The sequence below is a fragment of the Fringilla coelebs genome (assembly GCF_963513975.1).
Source record: "Fringilla coelebs genome assembly, chromosome: 14".
Classification (NCBI taxonomy): Eukaryota; Metazoa; Chordata; class Aves; order Passeriformes; family Fringillidae; genus Fringilla; species Fringilla coelebs.
Window position 1 is genome coordinate 10,973,269 of NC_140040.1, and position 26,724 is coordinate 10,999,992.

The 26,724-nt window shown below is 38.4% G+C and overlaps 1 protein-coding gene across 5 annotated transcripts in view; it reads right to left on the reverse strand.

The window, feature by feature from the left end:
• Window positions 1-2,398: 2,398 nt before the first annotated feature.
• Window positions 2,399-26,724, reverse strand: part of CHD9 (chromodomain helicase DNA binding protein 9) — an 84,718-nt gene continuing 60,392 nt past the window's right edge. For 3 of the 5 annotated variants that reach the window (XM_084215198.1, XM_084215197.1, XM_084215201.1), the window contains 22 exons: window positions 25,993-26,160; window positions 25,238-25,417; window positions 23,803-23,913; window positions 22,934-23,130; window positions 21,953-22,152; window positions 21,327-21,486; window positions 20,335-20,424; window positions 19,433-19,536; window positions 19,190-19,307; window positions 18,456-18,513; window positions 18,066-18,108; window positions 17,688-17,907; window positions 17,365-17,567; window positions 16,226-17,134; window positions 13,914-14,077; window positions 12,692-12,964; window positions 11,764-11,932; window positions 10,687-10,826; window positions 9,993-10,214; window positions 9,072-9,200; window positions 7,124-7,228; window positions 2,399-5,803 (listed from right to left, as the gene is read on the reverse strand). In XM_084215198.1, the coding sequence (XP_084071324.1) occupies window positions 4,940-5,803; window positions 7,124-7,228; window positions 9,072-9,200; window positions 9,993-10,214; window positions 10,687-10,826; window positions 11,764-11,932; window positions 12,692-12,964; window positions 13,914-14,077; window positions 16,226-17,134; window positions 17,365-17,567; window positions 17,688-17,907; window positions 18,066-18,108; window positions 18,456-18,513; window positions 19,190-19,307; window positions 19,433-19,536; window positions 20,335-20,424; window positions 21,327-21,486; window positions 21,953-22,152; window positions 22,934-23,130; window positions 23,803-23,913; window positions 25,238-25,417; window positions 25,993-26,160 (4,827 nt within the window). In that variant the 3' untranslated portion in view covers window positions 2,399-4,939. The remainder of the gene's footprint in view (window positions 5,804-7,123; window positions 7,229-9,071; window positions 9,201-9,992; window positions 10,215-10,686; window positions 10,827-11,763; window positions 11,933-12,691; window positions 12,965-13,913; window positions 14,078-16,225; window positions 17,135-17,364; window positions 17,568-17,687; window positions 17,908-18,065; window positions 18,109-18,455; window positions 18,514-19,189; window positions 19,308-19,432; window positions 19,537-20,334; window positions 20,425-21,326; window positions 21,487-21,952; window positions 22,153-22,933; window positions 23,131-23,802; window positions 23,914-25,237; window positions 25,418-25,992; window positions 26,161-26,724) is intronic. The other 2 variants (XM_084215200.1, XM_084215199.1) reach the window with 2 other exon arrangements.

A 26,724-nucleotide genomic window follows, 5' to 3' on the forward strand; every position in this document is an offset into this window, starting at 1 on the left:
CCTTGCATGAAAAAAAAAAAGAAGATGAAACCTTCACAATATTGAAAGATAAAGCTGAGGTTAAAAGGGAACGTTATTATGCTGTGATTACACCTGTGTACTTCCCTATGGTTTCATGCATCGGGACTTCATGAAGAAATGAGGTTTAACTTGACTGCTCTTGTGTGGAAAACTTTTTTGAAAAGTTTTCATTTAATGGTGTACTGAAAACTCAGACAAGAACAATTTTAGAGAAATCTTTTTTATCCCTGAGGACTTAGCTTCACTTATTTCTCCACTTCTCCCCTCTTTCCCTCCCACTCATCCCCCATTAAAAACATGCAAGAATAATAAAGTTACCCTCATACGGCATGTTAATTATTTCAATGATTTTGACTACAGTATGGCAAGTAACAGCCACAAACACCCTGTCGGCCCCAGTCCCTCACAGCTGCTTGGCTACCCCCCAGTAACATACATTTTTTACTGTCCTGTAGTCTCAGAAATCTTCTCTTGCCTCCTGCTTTGAGCTGCTGCACACAGGTCAAACACTGTCAAGCAGAGGAGCTGACAATGAAATGTTTTTATTGTCTGAGAGCAGAAAACTGTGTGAGGACTGTTCTCAGTTTTGGTGAGCAGTAGGGTAAGTGCTCTCATCTCTCTAGATGTTGACACTTTATCTGTCGTTAGGATCCCAAGAATTTCCCAAACCAGCCTCCCTTTGATTCATAATACCTTACCTGGAGCATTCATGAGAATTGTGCACTGTCAGGTCTTGTTCACACTGGAAGCACACAGGAGGCAGAGCAAACAAATCCTCATTTTCTTCTCTAACTTCATGAAAGATCTTGGGCATTACATTTTCCTTCCTTTCTTGCATGAAAGAACCTGAAAGGAGGCAGCATTCAATAAAAAAAAAAATCTGTAAGAAGAACTTGGAAAGCTGTTATCTTTATTTCCTTTTCCTCTAAATGTAACAAAGAAATTATACTGCCTGTTTGTGTAACATTAGGGACATTTAGATAAGCCAGGACAGTTATTTTGTAAACTCCTGTGGCTACACCAGTACAATTAGTCTGCTCTACAGACAACACCACCAGCCCAAGGTCCAACAATGCACAATGAAAAATTTTAAATGCTGGTCAGCTACAGCAGTGTAAATCCCATACTGCACTGAAACAGCCTGCTCATGTGGAAGGTAATGATAGGTGTAATAGAACTAAATCAGAAACTGCCTATAAAACTAGCTGTTAGTAACGTGCACATCACAAATAAGTTAATGTAACACTACCCTGTAGATCCCTTTGTATTCACCATGAACACCAGGCACATTTCATCCTGCTGCAGCTTCAATTAGACCTTCATCAAACCTTCACTTTAATGGGTGATCAGCACAGTCACACTGAGCAATCCATGAAAAATATATTACTAAATAACATGGCACAAATAATTTTCTCAGACACAAAATAAAACAGATAGGACAAGACACCTTGTTAAGAGTCTTACCTAATCATCATACTCCACATACTGCTTGGAAAAATTTCAAAGGAGTGCCAGAAACTAACCACAATATAGTGCCTAGATCACCTTTCTTGGGAATATTTCCATTTAAAAATAGATCCTTATATTTTAATTTTTAGACCAAGAAGACTGGATTCTAAAACTAATTTAAAAAAATACTTTTAGGGATTTTGCAGGACTTCCATGAAAAAGAGAAGATGAAAACAGAGCTCATGTATATGTGAACTTTTATCACCTGTGTACACATCTGCAGAAGCTCAAAAAGGATGATCAGGATATGAAGACAAAATTCAGACTGAAATAAATAAGGATACCATTGAATCATTCAAATGCAATGCCAGGTGGCACAGGACAAGCAGGAGACAACTTGGGTTCAGGAGCAGTCTGTGCCCTGTGTGAAATACATGCAATAGTTAAGTGCTGCGTACACAATTAAAAGCTTTAATAAAGATGTGGAAAGTAATGCAAATTTGTTTTTTTTTTAAAGATTGAAAAGGTACTTACTTCACTGCCAACATGCTTATTTAAAATTAAGGCAACTTTTGGCCCAGAACCTAGACCATACATTCTTTTCTAACCATAAGAACTGAAGGGTGGGAGTAACAGCTGGTTTGATTGTAAGATAAGAGAATTAGAGACAACTGATTCCCAGTAAAATTATACAAGAGTAAACCGTGGTCTTGGGCAGTAGGTGTGTTATGTCCTTGGCTTGTTTGCAGGGCTTTTCAAGATCTTAAGAATAATTTCAGTTTTAAAACTTAGCACTGAAACTCGAGTTTTGCTGCTGGAAGATCCATGTTTAATCCTTACACAGCATTACTTTCACATACTGAGGCCGACATCACGGGTAGTCAAAGAATATGTTTAATAAAAAATAATTAAACTTCCATTTGCTCTATAGAACATCATAGAAAGTAATTCAATAAATTACAAATGACTTTTTAAGACGCTTGTTCAACTACAGAAAGCAAATTCAGACTACACAGAACACAACTGGCAAATATTGCAAATGTCCAAAAAAAACCTGGACTAAGACTTGGATCATGAAGCCTGAAACAAGGGATAGAAATACAAGGCAATAACAGCTAAGGTTTTTTTAGTAACTACCAACACACACTTTATCATCACCTTGGATATCCTTTTAATTTTAACTTCAGTATTAGTGTAATTCTACTGAGGTTTCCTTATAACCCTTAACTTTATACAACCGTATTTGCATATAGTTTAGCTGATAGTGGGACACTTTTTTCCCCCCTCTGGATCAAACTGATGAAAAATAACCCAAATATAATTATGTTCAAGTCTACACCAGCCTTCATTACTTGAAACTGTAATTGCCTTATTACATAGAAAGAATCACTAGAACAGTAACCAAACTTACTTGACCATAATAGGAAAATACTTTATTTCATAAATCTGATATAAATTAGGTTTTAGCCACAAGATTTAGGACTTGTTTTGTGGGGGAAGGGTGGGAAGTGATGGTATTGTTGACATACTCCATCAGCAAAGAAGTTAATAACTGCTTGTAAAACTTTGGCTATTTCATAGATGCATCCTAGTTAAATAAAAGTGCTATATTACACAAAGGGCAAAATATTAAATATGAAATACTTTTTCTTTTAATGACAAAGAATTGGCTACCCCCTTCTCTTGGCAGTTTTTGATTTTTACTATTGCTAAGACACTGCGTGAAGGGCCAAAAATCAGAATACTATCTGGGAAAATACGTAACCAGCACAATCCAAATGGTACGTGTATATTTGTGTAATTACATCTAATACTGCTTCTAATCATGGGGCTAGTTATTTTGCACATAGAAACTTATATTTCATTGGTAAAGTTCTTGATAAAAAACAACACAGTTGTTTTACTGTACAAGCAAGCAACAGAACTATATCAAAATATACAGTTTTTGTTTTTTTATTTTTAAATTTATCCCTTTGTAAAGCTTTTTCCATGACTTTCACTAGTACCTGTATCTATTTTCTCTTAACACTTGCCTATTCTTGGACCACAAATGATGTAACCGAGGTCACCTGAAGTCTCAGTCAGTTCAGAAGTTCTGTAAATGTGAATCTGGGCCTCGACTGTGTCAGAGTAATAGCAGCTTAAGAAGAAGGAGGAATCATATCACACATCAAATCTTAGACAGATTTTATATAGTAAAGGGTTCTAAGGATTTGGACTTAAAACAAGATGCCTTATGCCCTGTTACTGTGGTTTCTAGGAATAATTTGTCTTCCTTACTAGTCAAAGTGCTTTTTTCTTTAGTGGGTAACTCAGCATAATATATGAAGTGATATCCCAATAATGATTTTGGATAATATTTAGTCAGATTTAAATCTGCAGAGAAGTTTAAACTCAAAAGGAGTTCAAAACTATCTGTACTTTATTTACCATTATTAACTGGGAACTCCAGGAGGTTTTATGACATAAAACACAAATAGAAATCTACACAAACAAAGCAAACAAACAATTTTTACATGAATTATGCAGTGTTGAAAGGTCTTTTCAGTGGCACTTTATGACAGTTTGCCTCTTCTGAGTCTTGGGGAAACTACTCCTCATTTTGGGACTTTTAACTCTGCAGAGGGAGCCCAAAACTTTGCAAGGTGTAAACTAAATAGACCTACATGGTGCCAAGTAGCATGAAATAAGACAGTTTTTGCTTTATTTTCCCCTTACTGCTGTCAAAGAGAACAGCTGCAATAAGGGGGAAAGAAAACCCCAACAGTCTTATCTCAAGTAACTCAGATTTTAACATGCTATACAGGATGTCTTTAAAAAACAAAACAAAACCTGAAAACAAGTAATAGAAACCAATGTAAACTTCCTAAACTAACTCAGCTGAGGTAACAGGTAGCCAGTTTAATTGGCTAATTGGGAAAAATTTATCTTCTTTTAAACACACTTGTACCTGAATTGGAAACAGCAGTGCATCACAACACTAGAGCATTTTCATGTAATTAAAGCAATGGATGGTGATGTAGATTCTACAGCTTTCATGACATTCATTAGCTGCCCAAATTATTGCTGAGTTTTGATCTGTAAATTATAAGTGTCAAGGAGGCTGTAAAACTATATTCAAATTAAATCAATAATATGCATAAAGTATTCTGTGTTCACTGCAAATATATTAAATATACAGCTCTTACTTGAGCATTATTTTCATAAAATTAACCCCCCAACAAAATTATAATGCCTTTTGTTGTAATTTTACACCATTGTGTATTTGATAGTACATACAAGTTCAGAAACTTATGAACTTCAAGAAATATTACATGCAAAACGTCTCTGAAAGCAGTTTGCACTTCTAAACAAATACTGAAATGTTCGGTCAGTAAATCATTGATGCACTCAACACTGGGTTATTTACAATGAAATAATTAAAGAATAAATTCAAAATCAGTTTATAATTTAAGTGCAGAGTCTGGGGTCAGTCTTCATCGCTCGAATCTGAATCCTCAGATGAAGACGATGTACTGTCAGATCCAGATGAAGCATCTGCTTTCTCTGAACCCTCATCTGTGCTGTTTTCATTGTGAGAGCTTGGCTCTGTTCCCCCTTTGTCTTCCTGATCTCTAACCCTAGAATTTTCCTCCTTTTCTTCTGTGGGCTTGGCTGAGCCCGTGTCATTGCTTTCACTGTTCTGTACATCAAAAATATTTGACTGAGACAAAGCTGGGATATGAAGATTAAGGCCTGGAGTGAGAAGCATCCCTGGGTAAAGTATGTTGGACAAAAGTAAAGGGTTGAGAGAGAGAGGATTGGCAGCTGCGGCGGCAGAGGATGTCGAAGGAGAACTTGAAACAGAGTTTTCACCACCAGTATCCGTGTTTTGGTCTTCTGTCCTTTCCTTCTTTGCATCCGTCTCCTTTGCATCGTTTCCCTTTTTCTCCTCCGAAGCGGATTCTGCGGACTTTGTCAGGAGTCCTCCCATGCCCAGCAGGTTTGGTAGCCCGGCCATCCCTGACAGCAGCATGGGGAACATGGCAGCCACGTTCTTGGCCTCTCCTGCGGCAGCGAGGCCGGCCGGCATTCCCATCAGTCCCGCCGTCACCTGCAGCGACTGCAGGTTCTGCAGGTTCTGCTGCAAGGCCTGCAGGCCGGGCAGGTCCACCCCCGGCAGCAGCCCGTTGGCCAGCAGGGGGTTCAGGGACACGCTGTGGGCCGAGGCGGCGGCCGCGGCCGCCGTGGCCTTGGCGATCTCGCTCTTGGGGCGCCTCCCCCTGCGGCTCACCTCCTCCCGCACCACCGGGCCCGTCAGGATGCGCTCAAACATTCCCTCGGGGAGGAAGCCCTGCGAGAGACACAGCGGCACTTCAGTCAGTTTTGGGAGCTTGAAGATGGCAAAGGAAAAGGAAACAGAGAGCTCAAGTGTACGGAGCAGAGCCAAAGGCCTCATCGGCAGACAGCTCCCTGGAATTTGGGCCGACTTTGTGCTACTACATCCCAAATGTCTAAAGGCCCATCTCCACTGTGAGGGCTACACACGGCTCTTCTCACACCCTCTGCTAACCCACCCTTCATGGCTTCCTGGACATCAAGCCAAATACAGCTGATTATAGGAGCAAGCTCAATCTAAGATCTAAACCAGCATTGCTTTGAAATATTATCACACAGCAATCATTTGACAGTTTAATTAGTTTTCAATTTAAAGTTAAATATGTGTGATTGCACACAGACCAACAATCTGAGCCCTTTTTATTTTTGCTAGTGTCTCTTTAATGTCCTCATATTTCATCTCATCCATAAACTGAAGGAAAAGAAATAACGACTCAACCTGAATTTAAATTAAATTTTCAGTACTTTTATTTGGGATCTGTATAGTATTGCTTCACCACTTTAAGACCTCCTACCTAACAATAAAGAATTGCAATGAATACCAATATTCCCTTCAAAATGCATTGTCTTGAAATTTCCTTTTTAAAAAGGCAACCATAAGATCAAGTATAACTCAACACCATAGTACAACTGCCTTTTTCCCTAGCAAATAACTCTGATTTATATTAGCTTAATGTAACCAGAGAAATTCAAAACTCAAGTTCTGTTCTTCTCTACTGTAGATAGCTACTACTTTCTCAAAGTAATTCTGCTAGTATTTGTACCTCTATTCAGAGGTATACACTATACAATACAACTTCTTGAAGTTCAAAATAGGTCTTTATCTTGAAGGCAAGACTAACCAATAGTATCCTCACTATGTTGATTTGTCAGAGGTGCATGCTAAAAATAAAATAAGTATTTAAAATTAAGCATTTTTTCCTTCCCAACTGGAACTTTAGAGAAAGTATTCTCTTTCTTAAATGATTTCTTGGCTAATATCTTTCCTAAAAGCCACTGGGCTATATTTAAGACATGAGAAGCCACAGTATTACAGCATCTTCAGCAAAATCTCTAATTTGGGGTTGCCACTCACTGTTCCACCCCTTTCTCCTATTCCAGTTGTGCCAGCAAAGCATTTACTGAACTAAGCTGGCAGAAAGCTGACACTGACTCATGTTTGCTGTTAATGCAATACCAGATATGAAAATCACACCTCTTGGCATGCATTTTTTTTCTGTTTGCCTTGTTTCCTTTCAGCTGCATTTCATGTCATGGTTATTCTGCAAATACTTACAGACTGTTTTACCACTTCTCCCCACTCAGGAGCCACTCCATACTCTGGATTTTCTTTCAAGAATCTGCACAGATCCTTCAGAGGGGGAGCAAATGCACCCCCAACCTGAGAAGCAGAAGATAGAAGTTAGTGAATATGTGACAACTGATAAGAAAAAAGGCAACATTAATACCTGACACTGTTTCATTTTTACCTTTTGGATAACACAGTACAAATAAAGCCTCATTTCAAATTATCATGGAGCTGACTCCTGGTGATAGATGTGTATGTGATTTGTTCTAAATCTACTAAACTCAAACTCATCTTCTGAACTCAATTCAAGACTTCAATATTTGACATTCCCACTGATGTTTAATATTTATTTAGACACGCAATGAATGGAAGAGCAACCACATGAACAGAAAACAGTGGTCCAAGTATTACCAAGAAGGTTTTAAGTACAACCCTGTTAAGCTTTTCCTTTAATAAATATATAAATCCTATTCTCTCATCTCAGTCAACTTCTAAAAAATAAAATTTTTCAGTTTCTGCTTAAATTTCTCTATAAACTGCAACTTAAACTCCTATTTTCTAGGCTACTTTTGGTCCCTCACTCCCTGCTATTCAAAAATATTACAGAACTAAAAAAGTAAATGAGAAAAAACAGGTTTGGTGATACAGAGAAATTGGAAATAACTTATACATGGAAAAACTGGTATTAATTAAGTATCCAAGTACCAACTATGGAGTGGAAATTTGAGAGGAAAAAAGCCATCATGAAAACACAGGTTTTCACAGTAAACAGAGATTATATCTCTCACTCCTTGATCTTCAACTTTGACAAGATCCCTCAGGGCACAGCTCTTGAAGAGCAACCACAGATCTCAGTTTCAAGAGACTCACAACCATTCTGGTTCCCCTTCAGAGCTGCTGTTTCAATACACCGAAGAGATTAAAGACTCAAATTCTGCCTCACTCTCCTGTACTGATGGACAAAGCTCCTGACCTTAATATAGCAGCATACAAAAAACCCCAATCCTGCTTCCCTTGTAGCTGCTCTAACAAAAAGAGAAGCAGGCAGTGCCACAAGGGAAAGGGAAAACGCTCCTTACAGGGACACAACAGTTTAAAGATTCCCCCTGGGTTGCTGCTCTGGTGCTACACAGACATTCAAAGACACCATCAAACACATCTGGCCAGATCTGTTCAATAGGTACCAGTAATGTTCTGCACACTTTTCCTGAATATTGCCTTTAGCTTTCCCCAGAGCCTTTTCAAATGCATTGTGCTGTTCCCAAACTTTGACCACCTGCACAAAAATTCAATTCAACTCCTGCTCTCACATCTTCCACTGCTGCCTTTTCACACAAGAATTCCCCTTCTCCTTTTGTTCTCCTGTTCCCCTACCATTTCACCTAGAAATGTGACTGACAGCCAAAACTACTGGTGGATCCATAAAGGGCAAATGGCAGACATTACTGAAAAAAGCAAAAAGCAAAATCATGCAATACAGAGGATTGCCTCAATTCCAAAGGACAAGTTTCTATGCCAGATATACTACCAGAACATTTTTAATTGTGTCAAAAATAGTAACGAGAAGATCACAAAAAAAATCTCAAACTTCTGACAAAGTTACCACTTTGATCACGTATTTTGAACATGTATTTTAGTGGCCCCGCCTCTAAGTCAATGGCACAAACACTGCACCATACTGAGTGTTCAGTTCTATAAACCATGGGCTAAGTTTTTATCTGTATCTTACATATTTTCACAGTAGCAAAAAATTCACTAGAAGATGGTAATTGACGTTTTTGTTCTGTTCCAAAACTTTAAAACAAAAAACTTTCATTTGTATGCTGGGAAAATTTTAGCAAGTGTAGTATATCAAGTCCTTCATCTGGAATATCTCCATCTTTCATTTGGGCAGTATGAGAATCATATGTTCATATGGGAACAGTATCATGAATACCTTTCTTGCATTTCTTCTATTTATGAGCTGAACACGTTCTTCACCAGTTAAACTGTTAACATCCAGTTTATTGGGGTTTCGACAACGATGTCTTTTTTGTTTGGGCCTCCCATCGTGCAGCTGCATCCTCTGTTATAAAGGAATTAAAAAGCCATTTATCCTTCTGATAGAACTGCTTCAAAAACAGTAAGATCTCTGTGCATTCTGTTGAGTCAGGCCTTAATTTGAAGCCAACTTCAACTTCAGAAATATTTTAATACCAGTACCTATCTACTAATCACAATCATTTAATAAGCAGCCCAATAAACAGAACTACATCATCCCTCTGACGCCTCTGCCCATTGCTTTACTAATTTTCAGTTTTAAACAGTGCTTTAACTGTCTGGAAGATTGCTGCTGCTTTGTAACATCTTCATGGAGAAGGAAGGTTGTTATAACCGATATCACACATATTATTTTCTTACATTAAAAAATGTCAAATTCAGAAGCAACAGTATGAGAAGATCATACCCACACAAACACCACTACCACAGCACTGTACTTCAGGTATGAGATGCATTCCACAGTAAGTTCTTTAGTCCTTTTGCACATCACTAAATATGCTGTTACACATTTTCAGCTCCTATCATCAGTACTACAGTAATATGAGTTTTCTTATCCTAAATCATTTTTTAAATAGTAAGTGAAATAACACAAAGATCAAATGTCTTGATTTGGTACTGCTTTTCTTGGCAATTACATTTGTGAGACAAAAGGAAGGCTTGGAGACCTCACACTGTAAAAAGAAATGGACATTCTCCTTTTCCTATGTGGAACAGGAGAACAAAGAAATAATTCCCTGTAACACAGAATACAAACCAAAACACATAACATGTGAAATGTTGTACTATTTAGCTAGGGAGAGGTGAAAAAAATACTCACAGGAATACAAGCTCCTGAATCTTCAACATATCCAGGATGTTCTTTAAGCCACCTCTCTAAATCTTTCCTTTTAGGGGCATCATCACCTGCAAGCCTTGTTCCATCTTTTAGGTTAATAACAGGAACTGGGCTCTCTGCATCGAGCATGCCTTGGGACTGTGTGTAAGTGAGTGCTGGGTTTATGCCTGCAGCAACCTGGCAGGAGTTAATACCCGGATTAACCTGGAGAAATTAAAAACATCTGCTTTACTGCACTGAAAACAAGCCATCACAGTTATTTCATGTACGAGTTAATGAAAGGCAAAGTTTTGCAGATCACACTCAAGAACTTGCTCATGCCAAAGAAATCCCTTCAAGTCACTGCCCAATGAGGCCCCATACAGATGTTATAGGCAGGTATGTCCAAGTGTTGCTATGTGAAGCCCCAAACTCTTAATAATACATTGTTAAAGTTCATCAGAATTAAAGTTACATTTTAAAGACAGTTATTTATATTGTATATATCCAATATTTAATGACACTCCACCAGTTTTCATCTGTGTAATCATAAACTATCAGCAAAAAACATCCCAAACCTCATCAAAGTTTTGACTACAAGCTTTTGTGGAGCAGGGACAGCTGGTTATGCTCAGTTAAGGCATTAATAATAATAATAATTTTGATCTTATTTTTTTGGATACAGAAGTTTACTTACATGGTTAGGCTGTTTATTTCTATTCATAAAGAGGACATCAACCCCCTCCACATTCTTCCTTCTTCCTCGTCTCTTTTTGACTACAGGCTGACTGTCAACGATGACTCCATTGGCACTGGTTGTTAAGTGACTGGAAGTACCTAATAAATGATGCAATCAAACTTGTGTCAGATGCTTTTATAAAGAGAAACATGTCTGAATACAAAAAGGAAATAAAATTATTTGAATCATTGCAAGTGCATGTAATTTCTACATGCAACAGCTAAGATAAATTGCCCTTTGTTTTGTGACTGCTTAAAGCATCACGAATACCAGATTCTAAAAGCCATTTTACTAAGAAAATTTCATTATTGCCCCTGCACCTCCTGCAAATTTATCTGTACAGTGATGGTAGCCATTGAAAACTGTTGATATCACATACACAGAGAGGCAGACATCCCTAAATAAATGTTTAGCAAGACTTTAATGGTTTGTTGCAAAATTTAAACAGACGCTGGTCTAAGTTAAATACCCATTTCTAATAATTTCTAAAATTTTATTCCAAATATTTAACTCCTTACTTCAGGCTCATTTGTATTTGTCAGAGTATACCTACTATTATCTTGTTATGAAACAAGCTGTAAGTTTTTGGCTATAAATCAAAAATTGATTCTAATTGTTCTCCATGGCCTCTTTATATGAGACACAGGGAAGATTACCAAGAGTCCAAATTGGCAGAGGCATAAATCTGGAACTCTTCTTCTTTATTTACAAAGTAGCCACATTAAGTTCTGAGTCAAACTGATTACTGTCAGTGTACAGTGATGCACTTTATAATTATTAAAATCATCTTTGGAGGGGGTTTACAGTGTATAGCGGCATCATTCTACTAAATTAACATTACAGTAATTGACACTGTGATAAAGTATCAGGTGCCCCAAACTGGAGAACATCTCTACACTGGAGAGAATTTCCCCAGACTGCAGTTTAGAACAACACTGCACACATCTCTCTCCATTGCCAATTCATGGACATCAACAGAAGAACCCAGCAGATTTAATACTACATTGCCCTTCTCCTTTCTGACAATTTTTGTACCTGATTTGGGAAGTGATTTTGGGAAGTTGACAAGGCTGGTTTCTGAAGCATTCTGGAGTTCACGTAGCCGAGCCAGATATTGCTGCTGACCCAATGCACCCTCCTCGCTTTCAAACGGCCTTTTCTGAGACAGTCCCTGCTTCTGAAAAGTCAATTTCAAACCACCTTCCTGTTAAATAAATGCCAGGATTAGAAGAGCTTCTGCTGAAGCAGAAAGAACTACTTCACATCAGGATTTTCACATACAGTTACTCCAGCAGAATTGAGAAAGAATGAAAACATTGTGTTAGACCTTGCACAGTCTTGTTCTTCCATGTAAAACCAGAATATGAACAGAAATTTCATCTGAACTGAAAAATTCAGACACTGGTAAGGTATTTACCTCCTGAATCCAGTCCTACACCCAACTGCAAGAGCAAATACTCACATATTTTTATGTGCTACAAACAGGTCTCAAACTACAGATAAACAAAATGTTGGAAGCTTCTAGCCTGCATTTAAACCAGGACATTTTCCTGTAATCCTCTAAAAGACCATGAAATAATAAAGCGCTTGTGGAAATATTAAAAAAAAAGCTGAACAGCAGAAATACCTTTTTATACTAACCAGATTTGTTAGAAACAGCATAAAACAAGCTGTCTGAGGAAGCATCAGCACAGCAAAACTTCAATTCAGAAAAAAAAAAAAAAGATTTCTTCCAGGGGCTTAAGCAAATAAAAGAAAAAAAAGAAAAAAAGAACACAGAAAAACCCCCTCCCCAAAAAACCAAACCCAAACCCCAAACACTCAGTGCCCAGAAGCAGCAGACCCAAATACCCACAAACAAGTGTGTGAAGAAGTGAGAGTGAGAGCAGGCAGCCACTTGCAGGTAAAGCATGCCGCACACCGCAATCGCAACCAGGTCCTAGGGCAATAAAAATAAACATACGTCATTGATTTTCACTGTAAACTCCTTTTCTCGTACATGCTTCTTCACCTTTGACAGCTGGGGTGATTGGTCATATTCTTCTTTTACAGCTGCCAGAGGGGGTGTGGGTGCACTGGGCTCACTGTACTCTGCAGCTGCCCCCGAGCTGTCCAGGAGCTTGGTGGTGTAGAAGGATGCCACTGTGGTGCTGTCGTAGCTCCTTCGGGCTGAAGGCCATTTACCCTTCAGCACTGTCTGACAAATGCTGTCCAGCCGGTTAATCATAACTCGATCCTAAAATATGACAAAGTCAATCTGTAAGGCCAATGCTTACCAACACTGTTACGTTTATGTATTAGCTCGTAATTCTACAGAGAAGACAAATGACAACATTTTTATCACTGCACTTGGACTTAAAGATTTTGAAGTTCCTGGATTTGTACTGCTTCGCTGTAAATCTGTGAAAGCATTTCTGTACTTAATTTCACCGTGTACCTCTAAACAAATATGCAATTTCTCTCATCTGTGCAGGGTCTGGCAAACTGTCTGACTAAAATACACTATCTCCCTGATCTTTAAAAGAAAGATATGGTAACTACCAAAGCAGCATTTGTATGTGTGGCTTTGACTCACTGTTAGCAGGATCTGAACCTGTGAGCAGCACCATAACACACAGCAAATAGCATTTATAAAACTAAACCTACAGATTATTATTTATGTCCCCTTTTAACTTTCAAAACCATGTAATTCCTCATTCCCATCCTTTGGGCACCCAACACAGATAATCACACACCTCCATGACACAGAGTTCTCAAGTCCCAATAAACTCAGCTAAGTACCTGAAGACTACAAAAACTACTGGATTTTCTGATCGTTTCTCAGTTATTTGTCAAATAAATTTGCTAAAATTACAAGTTTTGTAAGTAAACACTTATTTCTAAAGTTCAAGGCTCTCCGCTATATTTGATGTAAGTCAACTTTTTACACTTTGAATGTCATTTTTCACAATGTGCCAAGGACCTATGACATTACAGTTACACTCCCCTTCAAAAATTATGAAAAGCAGTACCTAGATTTAAATGCATGTTTCAGGAGTCAACACAACAACACCTAAAAGGTCCAGAAACTCAAATCCTACAGCTATTTTCCCTGCTTCTTGGTTCTAACATACTTAACAGAATATTCATGTTAGAGCCCACCTTCAACTACTATTTTGGTTTTCAAGGTTGCACTATGAACTTGCCTTTGGCCAGTAGGATGCAGCCAACATGTATCCACCTTGTAGGAGATAACCAGAATTTGGTGTCCCATTGTTCATCTGGAAACTGTCTTGTGTCTCATCTTGTGTGGTGCTCAGAGAGGCCACACTCTCTTCATCATAGGCTTTTATATGTGGAGTTCCTTCTGCTAAATAAAATCATCAAAATCATTATGCTGTAAGGGAATTAAACACTCACTGTGAGAGGTTCAGGTGAACATAACACAAACAACACGTTCAGGGAAAGTCCAAACACAAAGTTAAACTGAAGAATTAATCTCTTAGGTTTTTCAGGTTGATCCTTTTCTAGAGATGTAAATTCCACACATATTCCTGTTAGTATTTCGAAGCTTAAGATGTTGAACATTTAGCTATTTGGAAACAGACATGCTTCAGAGTAATCTAACAGACAGTCTTCACTTAACATATTTATTTGGTAAGACAACATTCACTAAAGCACAGAATTAAATTGAAAGCAAAAGTGTCTATCACCAGCACATGGCAAATCCACTGTGAGAGTACTTCAAAAGAACCATTTTGTTTACTGCACGGAATACTGGATGCTCCATGCCTTGAACATGTGTGCCTGCATAATTCAGCTGTTCAATTTTTGATCACTGAGGATTTTTCCCTATTATGTTTCCAGTGTGTCCTCTGACTTTCTTGTATTTCATCATCAGCATTTCATTTTTACCTCCATTCAGACAGCAACAGAAGTTTCACTATGACATGGGGAAACAGTCTGAAACAACAGAATAAAGTGCTGCCTGAAAATCTAACTACTACAGTAGCAGAAGGAGTAAGAGGGGCAGCTCTTCAGAAATTAGATTTGTCCTTAATAAGAGCTCTGTACTGAGTCATCTGATGGAATCCAGCACTCCCTTCAGAGATGCTTCAAATGTGGAAAGTATGCCAAAGGGTCATTGCCATTGAATAACCAATGAAATAAAACCTGGGCTTAAAATTAAAACACAGATAAAGTTAAGTGAACTTTCCAGCCTATACCCACCTCTTCAAACTAACAGCAAAACCACCAAAAAAAACCTCCAAAACAAAAAGGCCAACTGATTTATGAGATTCTGCAGTCTGAGGAAGGCAGGATTATTTGCCTAAACAGACTGAGCTGATACAAAACAAGCCTAATATTTGGACTTGTAGCACACTTATGGTAACCACAATCTCTATCTGAATATTTGTGTTATATAAGCATTCCTTTGCTGACATTGTTTTACTGTTTGCATACCAACTGATTCCTCTAAAAATGTCCTTTCCCTGCTACAGGCAGCAGCATATTAGTAATTTTCTCTAAGTGGAATTTTACTTGCTCAGTAATTATTTCCCCACTAAATTAACCCCATGGTTTCCATTTGTCATCTCCATGGACAAGGAGATCCATCTGATTAAGACAATGCCTTTTCCCCTTAGGTATTGGAAAAAAACAGGTTCTTAATCCCATTGCCTGCCTTCATTTTCTTCCCTTCTCTACTACCGTGTGTATCACACAGAGAAATCTTTCCATATTCTGAGTTTCAGTGGGGAAAACAGAGGCCACTTCACAGCAGCAAAGTAAGAAGTGTATTAAATAATGAATAGCTGGGTTATTAAAAATTCTAAATCACTTTATCAGAGGTTTTTGCTTCTAGTTTGAAGCTTTCACTGTGTCTCTGTTACATGGTCTTATGTGCAGCAGCCACCTCAGTCTTGGCTAAGCAGATTTTTTTTAAAGTGAATTTTTTGAAAAGTTTTTAGGTGTTTGAAAATTTTCAGTGCATAAACATTGTTTAGGCACTGCAAAGTTCACATCAGAAATCAGCTGACATGACTCAAGTTTGGACACAAGGAAGTTGCAGTTTTATGAAAGAACATATGAGGAAGCTACATAGACAGGTGAGCAAGACTGGAATAAACAAACAGGGAAATCTAAAGGATCTGTTTAGAAAGAAGAAGAACCCACAACAGGGAATACACACAGTATAAAAACACAGAGTATATTTCCAGAAAATGTTGTCCATTCCACTCTCCCACACACGAACCACATGCACAGCAACCTTGCTTACGGATCACAACAGATCTTAAGTACCTCACCATGGCACTGATATGGAGCAAACAAAAAGCACTATTCCTGAAATTCTTCCAACTCACTCGGAAGATTCAAGCAAATATGTTTATTTACATTAACATCATGTTTAATAAAGTTTACTTCTGTGGAATTTAATAGACTTTTAAAGACATTTTTCCATTAAGAATAAACTAGTTCAGTAAAGAATTATACTGCAGAAGTAAGACTACACACATACCACGTTTTTGTGCCTCCTCTTCATCACTATCACTCTCTTCAGACGATGATGATGATGACGACGATGATGATGAGGACGACGAGGAGGACGATGAAGATGCTGAAGAACAAGATGAGGATGATGAAGAGCTAGAGCCAGATCGAGAGTGGGAACAAGATGAGGAAGACGAAGAGGATGAAGATGATGACCTGGAAGAACAGGATGATCTATCTGAGTCAGAGTCTGAGTCAGAGCTAGAGTCAGACCCCCTTTTGCTGACTCTCTGTTTTTTGGAAGCTGGGTTTGGAGTTAGAGGCTCTGTCCTTGCTGCCACCATGCGCCTGTCTGTCTCAGCCTTCACGCTAGGTCTGTGGTCTGTCACTTGTATTGGGGTGCCATTTTTGGGACTCAAAGGTTCAGATTTCAGTATTGTCTGTGTCTCCTCTGTAGACATAGATTCCTCTTCAGAAGACTGAGGGTCCTCTTTCAGATTTTCATTTTTAGCTTTTGTGTCCTCAAAAGCATTCACTTTAGCATCTGACAGTCTTGACTGAGGTGTAAGAGGAGAAGCAGATAATGCCATCTGGTACTGGTGCAAGAGTGGAGTAGAAGTCCTTGAGAGAGCCACTTTGTTTTGATTATAGTTCCTCTGGGCAGACATAAACGAGAGTTCAGGATCACGAAGAATATGATAATCTGTCCTGCTGACTCCGTGCTTAGCAGCTCCAATAAGCAGATCCCTGTCGTGAGTCCCACACTCCCACCAGACAGGCAGGTCAGGGTTTGGCTGGCACAGCTTTAGCCTCTCAAACAGCTGGGGGTGCCTGAGGGCCTGTTCCCGCACTTTCCGCAGGAGCTCGATGCGGTACAAAGTCCGGGAAGCGCGTTCCTCTGTGATGGGCTGGATGAAAAGGTTTGGGTCCACGAGTTCTGGATTAGAACAAAACAAATGAGAATCTGCCAAAACCAACCTATCAGTACTTTAAGTAGATGACTAATGAGTTAAGATATTTCTCCCCATTATAAGCTTTCAATTTTACCCTCAACAGGTTTCCTTAATTCTTCCTCCCCCATTTTTACCTTCCAACACATGAAAGAAAAACCTTTTCGAGGTAGGCACTGACAACACAAATTTCAAAAGTAAAAACATACACACCCACCTTCCTTTGAGGGGAGGCGACAGACCCTCCTGCACATTGACATAAATGCATACAGGTACTTCTCCAAGCTCTCATCAGTCTTCTTGTGCAGCCGAGCCATTGCTCGAAACTTGGTCCAGTCAAACCGTCCCCTTTCAGGGTCAAACACCACTCCAAACGTGGACACGACTCTGTAGAAGTCAGCTTCTTCTCTTCTTGTCCACCTTGACCAGCAAGAAAAAGATGTGAAATTCTGTCAATTTCTTCACTGTTTCACACATTACGTCTTTACCATTTTTTAGGTAAGGGCAGACTGAAAATGTACATTTGCATGCTGCACATACCTTTGCTGTCTTTCAATCTTAGCAGCCATCTTTGGATTTAGTGCAGCTTCTTCATATGGCAGCTGCATCATACTGGTTTGTACTGGGAATGCTGGCTGGATCTGCTGGGCCTGCCTGTTTTTACTCGTGCGTTGATAAGCGGTGATCAGGCGGCGCAGCCGCGTTGTTAAGGCAGACTGAGTGGGCCAATAGATTTTGTCCCCTTCCATCATTTGTCCATCTATATGAAAACCAAGTCATGGGAAAAATAAAGAAGTTGATTACTGCTGGTGTCTATGGTTCTACACTAGGTAATTATATTTTTCCTAAGAATCACAAGAATTAAACAATTCAAAACACAGCAGCAACTGGCTCAGATTTGAAGTTTTATGGATTTACCTCCATCTGCTATTACGAGATCACCTGGGGATGAAACATCATCCTGTAAAAAAACAGAAGTGAAGCACAACTTAAAATAGAGCTCTCTCCAGAGATTTAGGTTAAACGTACCTCTTACAACAATTTCTGAATATGACAAAGAACAGAAGTAACAAATAGTTTGGATAAATGACTAACAGGACATAAAACAGAACTATGCAACAATTCCCTACCATTCCCACCCACCCAGAAAACTTCAGAAACTCAAGGACTAAGCTTTATCAGTTTACAGGAAAAAAGGTAATAATTTGCTCAACAAAAAGGTGGAAGTATTACATTACAAGTGAATGTGTGTTGGAGTGTTGAAGTGAATGAGTGTTAAAAGGAGCTATTAACTGGTGCCTACTATACCTCTATGTCATCTTTAAACAGTGCTGGTGCTGGTTTATACTCTGGATCTTCCACATCCCTGTTAAAATTTCAACACAAAAGAAGCCATTTTAGTAATATTTTACACTACTAACCGAAAAGTTCTTACACTCTTTTCAATTAAGCAAAACTGATTTAAATTTAGTAAGATACTGTATTTAATTTTCTGTTTGAAATGAAGAAAGTATTTCATGGCAGCTTTGGCTTGAATCCTGCTCCCCCCAAGTCACTGTATCATCCAAAGGTATTCTTTGTGACCACAACTAAAAACCTCAGTGATGAGGCAATGAATAAAAGCAGTTCTCTCTTTCAGCAGTTATCAGTAATTCTCACATTGATCTACTGGGGTCACTGGTCAGCTACTCAAGACTAAGACATCAAAAGCTGACCTGAAATCAAGTTGAACAGCTCTGTAGCACTCCACCTCTGAATGCTTTTGCACTTCAGTGCTAAGTAGTATTTTTAACATATGAACACAAGGCAGAATCCTTGTCAATAACAAGTTGCTGCATTTTTCCCCTAACTCCGAAATCCCAAACTTCAGTAGTTGTTATACCAATCCTCTTTTCCACCCTATGGGAGTAAAATCTAAGTAGTATCCCTTAAAATGGTGACACCAAACTCATGTAAAACCAGTTATGAAGAGAATAAAGTACAGCATGTAAATTTAGGTTTGTTTGCTTTAAGGCCCAAAACATTCCCTTCCACTTCCATACCCATCCATATAATCATTTGCTCTCTGTTCAGCAGCAACTGCTTTCTCATCTGGTTTTCCAACCCTTTCCAAGAAGCAAAGAGCTGGGTCTGCTCTGATAGTGTTGTATTTTTCATAACCTACAATGGAAAAAAAGTGGCAAAAATTCAACTTCCAGAGTACACCAAAAAAACCTGAGTGTAGGGGTGAGTGTTTTTATTTTGGGGTGTGGGGAAGTACATACACAGTCACCCTCATTACTCACCATGTTTAAAAACTCCAATTAGAAGAGATTTATCTGCATCTGCATCCCACCACTCAGCAGGAACCTCAGAGTGGTCTGGCTCAGGAACCCAAACATCAATTTCACTAAAGACAACCACCAAGAGCATACCAACATCAATAGAATTCAGAGGAAGAAATATATTTTTTAATTTTTAGTACATTTCTACTTCATATGGGACTTTAAACTTCTGTTTTCAAGGACATAAACACAGTAAAACCAGCAATACAAAACACCCAGACAGCTTGGTATTTAGTATTTGAGACCAGTAATAGGGAAAGAATACAAAAGCAAAACCAGTATAAAACATTCTTCCTCTCTAAGTGAACTTCACCAACTCCCAGCAGCTGGTGCTTGCACAACATTGCAAACCAAGGATTCTCTGTGTTAGTGTTTAATAGCATGAGAGGGACTGTTCCCCACCAGTATTTCTGAATCAAATTAAAACTTTGTATCTGCCACAAGCTCCTGTATCAATGAGTTAAAGAATTTCCAAACAGTAATAGTTGCCTTTTCAAAAAAAAAAAAAAAAAGTAAAAAAAAAAAAAAAAAGAAGGCATTAATGGAACACACAGCACATAATCAAAAGCAGGGGAAAACCTGCCAATTATCATGTCAAGTACATAATTCTATCTTCCACTCACTTTTTCAATCTATTTGACTCATTTTACTTTACATAGCTAGATTCATGAAGAGGAATCAGGACTTCCTCACGTCAAGTTGATGAAGTGTTTAGTAAACAAAGAGAAAACAAAAACATGTTCCTCACAGCCTAAGGATAAACACATTTAGTTTTAACATTTCTTATTTAGGTCTAGGCAGATTCTTGAATATTCATCTGACATTTGAAATAAACAAGTAAAAATACTCTCTCTATAGTTCACCTGGCATCAGTTCCATCAAAGACCTTTTGGAATTCATTACCAATGACTTCTTGCTTTAAGTAATATAGCATTCTTACTCGAAGTAAGACCCTAAATAAAGAAAAGAGAGAAATACAACTATTAGAACTCAAAAAGCTTTTAATAATTGTGGATGGTTTTGTTATATCACAGAGATGTCAAGTAGTTTTCCTAAAACATACTTCCTTCAGTTTTAAGAAGGGTTAACATCCAGCTCAGGTGACCTAAGACTTTTTATTGTCATCAAATTTATGAACTGTTTAATTGCAAAATTTCTTTCACATCCTGAAGACCAGGGTCAGCAGAACACTCTTCACTTGTTTCATAAAATACTGATAAAAATGAAGTGCTATTTCTCTTTTCCTGCTTAGAATATGTCCTTAGAGAGGATCAAGTGGGCTGACAATGAACATCCTCCCCTTAAGCTTTCCTTTCCTTCTCACTGACAATTTGGTGCATAACCCCAATGACTTCTCCAGGCTTTACCTCAATTCTTGACTACAGCTGTATGGATTGTCCAAGCAGAATATGACAAGTTTTGCTACAGAAAAGTCGTTTATCTAAACCAAGCTCATTCCCTGCCATGAATGACTAAGCTTTCACAAACTGGTAGCTCAGATTCTCTGAAGCCTAGAAAACATGCCAGGGAAACAGCATGTAAAACTGAGGGGCAACAACTTCAGTGCTTTCAGTCTCTTTGATTAGCACTCCCACTCTTTAGTCCCTTGGCTGCTGCAAGGCATCCCAAACATGTTAGCAAGAGATCCCTCTGTAGACAAAAACAGTTTCTTCAAAAATTGTAACAGAATTATTTTACATGTGAAATCATCTGTTCACCTCCAAAGACACCACGACCTATATATTCTAATCAAACTAACACCTTCTTCCTACTGCCTTAACTATTTTAAAGTCTAGACAATGAGAAACTAGAAGAAAAAACATTGAAAGACATTCACACTTCAGCTACTGCTTACTTGTTGCAATGGTGTTTTATGTGCTTTTTGTAGCCTTCATCTTGCAACAGATGCTCTGGATTGTATTTTCGAAGCCATTCTGCTTTGTGTATATCAAAAGTGCTAGCCTGGGTCTTCACTTTTTTTCCTTTTCTTCCTCTTGGCACAGGGGCTGATAAGCCTACATAATGTAAAATATTACAGGTATAGATATAAATGCTTACAATATTGATAGTTCCCAAATCCAATACAGGTACTGAATCTGCACTATAGGATCAACACTAAGATCAGTCTCTGTATGTGAGTCTTTTTGTGTCTCAGGACATCTCTGGAGTACACATCACCAGTAAGGACCAACAGGAGAGGGGGAGAAGAGGAGTGGGCTGTCTGTCACCTACCATGAAACAGAATAGGTTCCTCTGAACTGGAATGAAAGCTCACACCAAACACCATTTGGGTAAGCCATCAAATCCAAGGCAAAGCAGCAATGACATTTCTTTGCCCATCAGCTTAATCGTGTGCTTGAAATAAATCCCATTTATTTCAAGTAGGACGTGTTCAGAGAGGGCTTTTTGCTGTCTTTATCCTAGCACCACAGGCACACACATATGAAGCTGTTTAAGTGCAGAAACACATGAAGTCCTTACCGAGGTGGTTCTGTAACTCTCGTGTTTGCCCATCCTCTGTTGGGGTGATGAGATCCCAGATAAAACTCTTTATTTTCTCATCCCCTCTGTAGTGAACAAGGCAATAGGCTAACAGGGCTCGGCAAATGATCTCCACATCCTGCTCATTCAGCTGCCTCTTGAAGCGCCCATGGGACAGAATTTCTCTCCATCGGCCCCACCTAGTCCAAAGTGAAACACAAATCAGCACCTGGAAGTGAAACACTGGGGTAGCTATGGACTTCTCTTACAAAAGAGAATTTTTCTCTAAAATACTTAGCTTTTAAACTCTGCCTTTCAGCTTAAGTTACTGAGTAGAAATAATAAAGTAACATTTGCATGTTACTCCACTTGATTTAAACAGAGTTTTAAACAAGAAGTGTGTCTTTACAAAAAATATGGATGATTGTTTTAAACTTCAAAGACACAACACTGATGGGAACTCATTCTGACAAGAATGCTGTTATTTTTCTTTTAAGATGGGTGGCAGAACACCTAAGATTTGATTTCCAAATCAAGTTATCTGATTTCAGTATGCTTAAAATAACTGGTTAGATTCTCAGTTCCTATTTGTGCCTCACAGAAGTGCAAGATGTTCTACAATTATGAAAATCAAGTTACCTACCAAGGCATTATTTCAGACATTTTTTAAGGAGCCTTGAGCCTGCCTGCAGCACTTACTGTAATGATTTTTAGAGAGACTCCTGCAGTGCCCATGTTAAATGCTGCAATCTCATTTGAAGAAAGATTCTCACCCTTCTTTCTTAATGTTTCTTTAATTGCAAATTGTCAGGAAGATTTATTACAGGGTGCAAGATAAATTCCTGTTCTAAAAACATTCTCTGCACACACTCCAGGTCATTGCCAATACAGAGTTAAGTTATTCCACAAAACCAATTTACTACATGGAAAAAGAAGTATTTTTAAAACCCTTGAGAGAAAGAAGAAGGATGTGCACAATACCCATAGACCAGCAAGTTCTTCTCCACGCGGAAGCACTCTGTCCTTCCATAGCCGTTGGAGCGGTCACACGGCCGGCGCAGCTTTGGCTTTTCGTCGCCCTCACTCTCCACCTCAGACAGCTCTGCCAGCTCATCCTTTGTGGCACTGAAGGGCCGTGTTTGCTTCCTGATTCTTGGGGTATCAATGACAAGGCTGTTCTGCAAAATCGCAAACAAACCTTGTGAGAGAAACAGTTGGTGAGTTTTTCTCAAGTACGCAGCTCCGGTTCAGAAACAATTCCTATCTCTTGTCGTTCACAGCTGCTTCATGAGGACACTGAACACCCGTGGAGTAAGTAAAACATTCTGTGGTATTTAAGGCAACAAAAAATGAGTTTCATATGCTAATGTCAGTACATTTGTTACAAACAACACAGAGTATCTCATCTCAGCTGAATACTCACACAGACTACTCTGCAGTCTTTGTGAGAAAGGGGGCACTGAAGCCTTTTTGAATCAAATGCATGGGGAATGTCTTCAAGTATAGGACAGATTTCAGTATTATAAAATTTAAACAGGTTTTAGTCACTTATTCTGCAGATTCTAGCCCAAGATTTACAGACAGAGAAATGGGACAATCAGAGTAATTCCACACTTTCAATCATGTTCAGGTCTTTAAGAAAAAAACGTCCAAACTTTTTACTGGACAGGATGGAAATTGGAAATACTACAGCTGTCAGCAGGCTGACTGCTCATGCACAAATAAGCCAGCACAAAAAGTTTTATTTGCTGAAATATTAATCAAAAAGCACCAGAAATCCCATACCTGAAATTTCAGAATTCAACAGCAGCACATGCTTGGAAAAAAATACACATTAAAAAAGTACTTACTCTACCACTGATAGCATCAATATCAATTTCTGCTTTTTTGGCCCATTTCTGCCAGAAGTTGGGATCATCTAGTGAAATATCAGTCCTGTTTCCAGATGCAACAAAACTAGCCTGTAATACATAAAACTAAAGCTTACCAACATCATACATCAAAAGTTTGTAGTTTGCCTCACTGCTGTAAAGATTGCCTGACCTTATTTCATCAAAAATCTCCCAAGCAGCTGTTAAGACTTTAGAAGTTACTTACACTGCAAAGCAACTCAAAAGCTCTCCTCCCCCTTAAGTTTTAAAAATCAGATCCATAATATATCTGAAAAATCTAATGAACTTTTATGCACCATCAGGAGAGAAGAACATTAAGCAGCAAGATTCTTCTGCTTCTAAGTCTGAATTTAAATTACTTGAATGGAAGAAAAAAGAATCTTTTGAAGAGGCTTATCAGCATTTGGGGATTTCATCTCATGCAGAAGTACTCGCTTGAGGGAAATTTCAAAGGGGTGTTTAAGCTGCCAACAATCAAAGCCTGAGTGCATGGAACAGGCTTAATTTCAGAAGGCATTTAAAAAACCCTGATACACTGCATTTGGGAAAAGAGTAAATACATATAAAAATTTCTAACTCTTCTGATAAAAAGACAGTGATGATGATCTTTAGAAATCTACTTCTTATTTAAGGCATAATCAGCAAGATACAAGAAAACCTAAATAAACATATAAATAAATAATATTTTTAAATCTTGCCATTTAAGAATATAAATATACATTCACAATATTTTAAGTCTTCTTTTTTCTTTGCCTTTTTTTATTCTTTTGGAATTCTCATAATTGCATTTAAGAAGTGCCCACACCCCAAGCTCAGTTTTACTGCTTGATATTTTACACTCTCAGCCCCCTTCCCATGTACATATATGTATCTCCACTCACTACTATTTTAGGACACTTCTTATTTTGCTTCTCCAATTCTTACCAAAAAAGCTCAAGGTTCAAAATATACCCTTTGTTTATGCATTTTTAGAATGCATTTTAAACCATAATAATTTTTAACCTTATTAATTATTGCTAGATATATTTTCCCCTGCCCTTAATGTATCTAAATACAACCAGATCTATAAGCAAATTTGTTTTAATATTCTTGGCTAATGCAGCTGATCATCTCTCACACAACCCCCAGCCTTTCCCAAAGCAGCACAGATCCATTACTCATCTTTGCTCAAGCACACTCCTTGCACCTGGCATTTACAGATTCTGTCTGTGCCAATCTGACTTTTTATGTGCACATTCACAGAAGCGTACAGATGCAAGAACCCAAAATATGTACCTCACACACAGCCCCATGAAACACAAATAAACAGAACTTAAAAGTAAGGCCTGAGCTCTACAACGGGCAGTCACATTTACAGCTCTGTTCTGTCACAGAACACCCTGCTGCTCTGCACCTTGGCAAACGTGGAGCCTCTTCCCTCGGACTCGATCGTGATGGTTTTGGTCCGACGCTGCAGGATCTGGTCAATGTCTTCCTCACAGAACTTGGAGCCTTCATCCTCCTCGTCCATTATGGCTCCATAGGCACCTCTTCGAAGCAAGTCTTCTATTTCTTTTTTGGAGAGTTGTTGGATCTGAGCAAATAAAATCAGGTTTAGACAGTCAAGGAAAAAAATCCCTGAAGTCTCTTCTCTTCCTCTTTCCCATCTTTCCACAACATAACTGTGCCTTATGATCTGTAAGCCTAAATCTGGAGCGTTAAAAGCTATGAGAAAAGTCTAGCTGGTAGCTGAAATAATAAATTAGGTGCTTACAGTACACATTTCTAAAAGCATGCCTTTCTTTTTTTTGGCTATTCTGAACACCATGATCTGCTTTTTTAAAAAAATTACCAGTTCTTACTTATATTAAAGTAACACATTATCTTAGTATGAGAAAATACAAGGAAACAAACAGAAACTTTTCTCCTTGTTTTAGCACTGACATTATCTACCTTGAACTTTATGAGGCAAGAAATAGTGAAAGATTTATCAGGGTAACTGACTAGATTTAAAATTATATCAGTTATATAGCTAGTTCACATCAGAAAACAGAATGGAGATGCAAATGACAGAAAAAGGGAAAAGTGGCAGCTTCTGTAATTTAAAAGTAATTCCCACATGATTACAGAAGCAAAAGGAAGGTTATTTCAGGAAATAAATCTACATACACCACCAACACTGTTTTCTCTTCCACTCATACTCTGTAAGACAGCCTTATCCAGTCCCAGTTTCAGACTTGCTCTGTCAAACATCTCTCTCTCATAGGAATTACGTGTGATCAGTCTGTAGACCTTCACTGCTTTGTTCTGACCAATCCTGTGGCATCGGGCTTGAGCCTTTGGAAGGAAGGGAAGAGAGCAGTTAGAATTTAGACTTACCTAGGAATAACATACTGATCTTTTAAAAACCTGTTTCTGCTGTAGCCCAGTCCAAAAACAGGAGCATGTACTCAAAAGGATTCAACACACATTTAAGCAAACAGAAGCTATCAGGCATTTTCCACAAAGTGAACACAGTGTAGCATGAAAAATGCAGATAGCCTGTGCTATATGCCCCTGACTGGTACTTCCCTTGCAGTAACACCAGATAAAAAGACCTGCTAGCTCCTAAGTTAGCTGATCTCCTGATACAAACAGTAAAGGAGTTGCAACTTGAGAGTTATTTAAATTTCAGCATCCAATTCCTAGATTCTATTAATTCACTTTTTCTTAATGCATATTAATCCTTTTCTACATATTATGTTTCAACTGAACACCTCTATTTCCATAAACTGTGTTAGTCAGTATATGCAAAATACAGCCCCTGGGTTCACAGTGTCATCAATTCTGAAGAGTTTTATCAAATCACTGACTTCACCTGTGCTACATTTTTCAAAAGTAATTGAAAGAAAACTTCCCAAC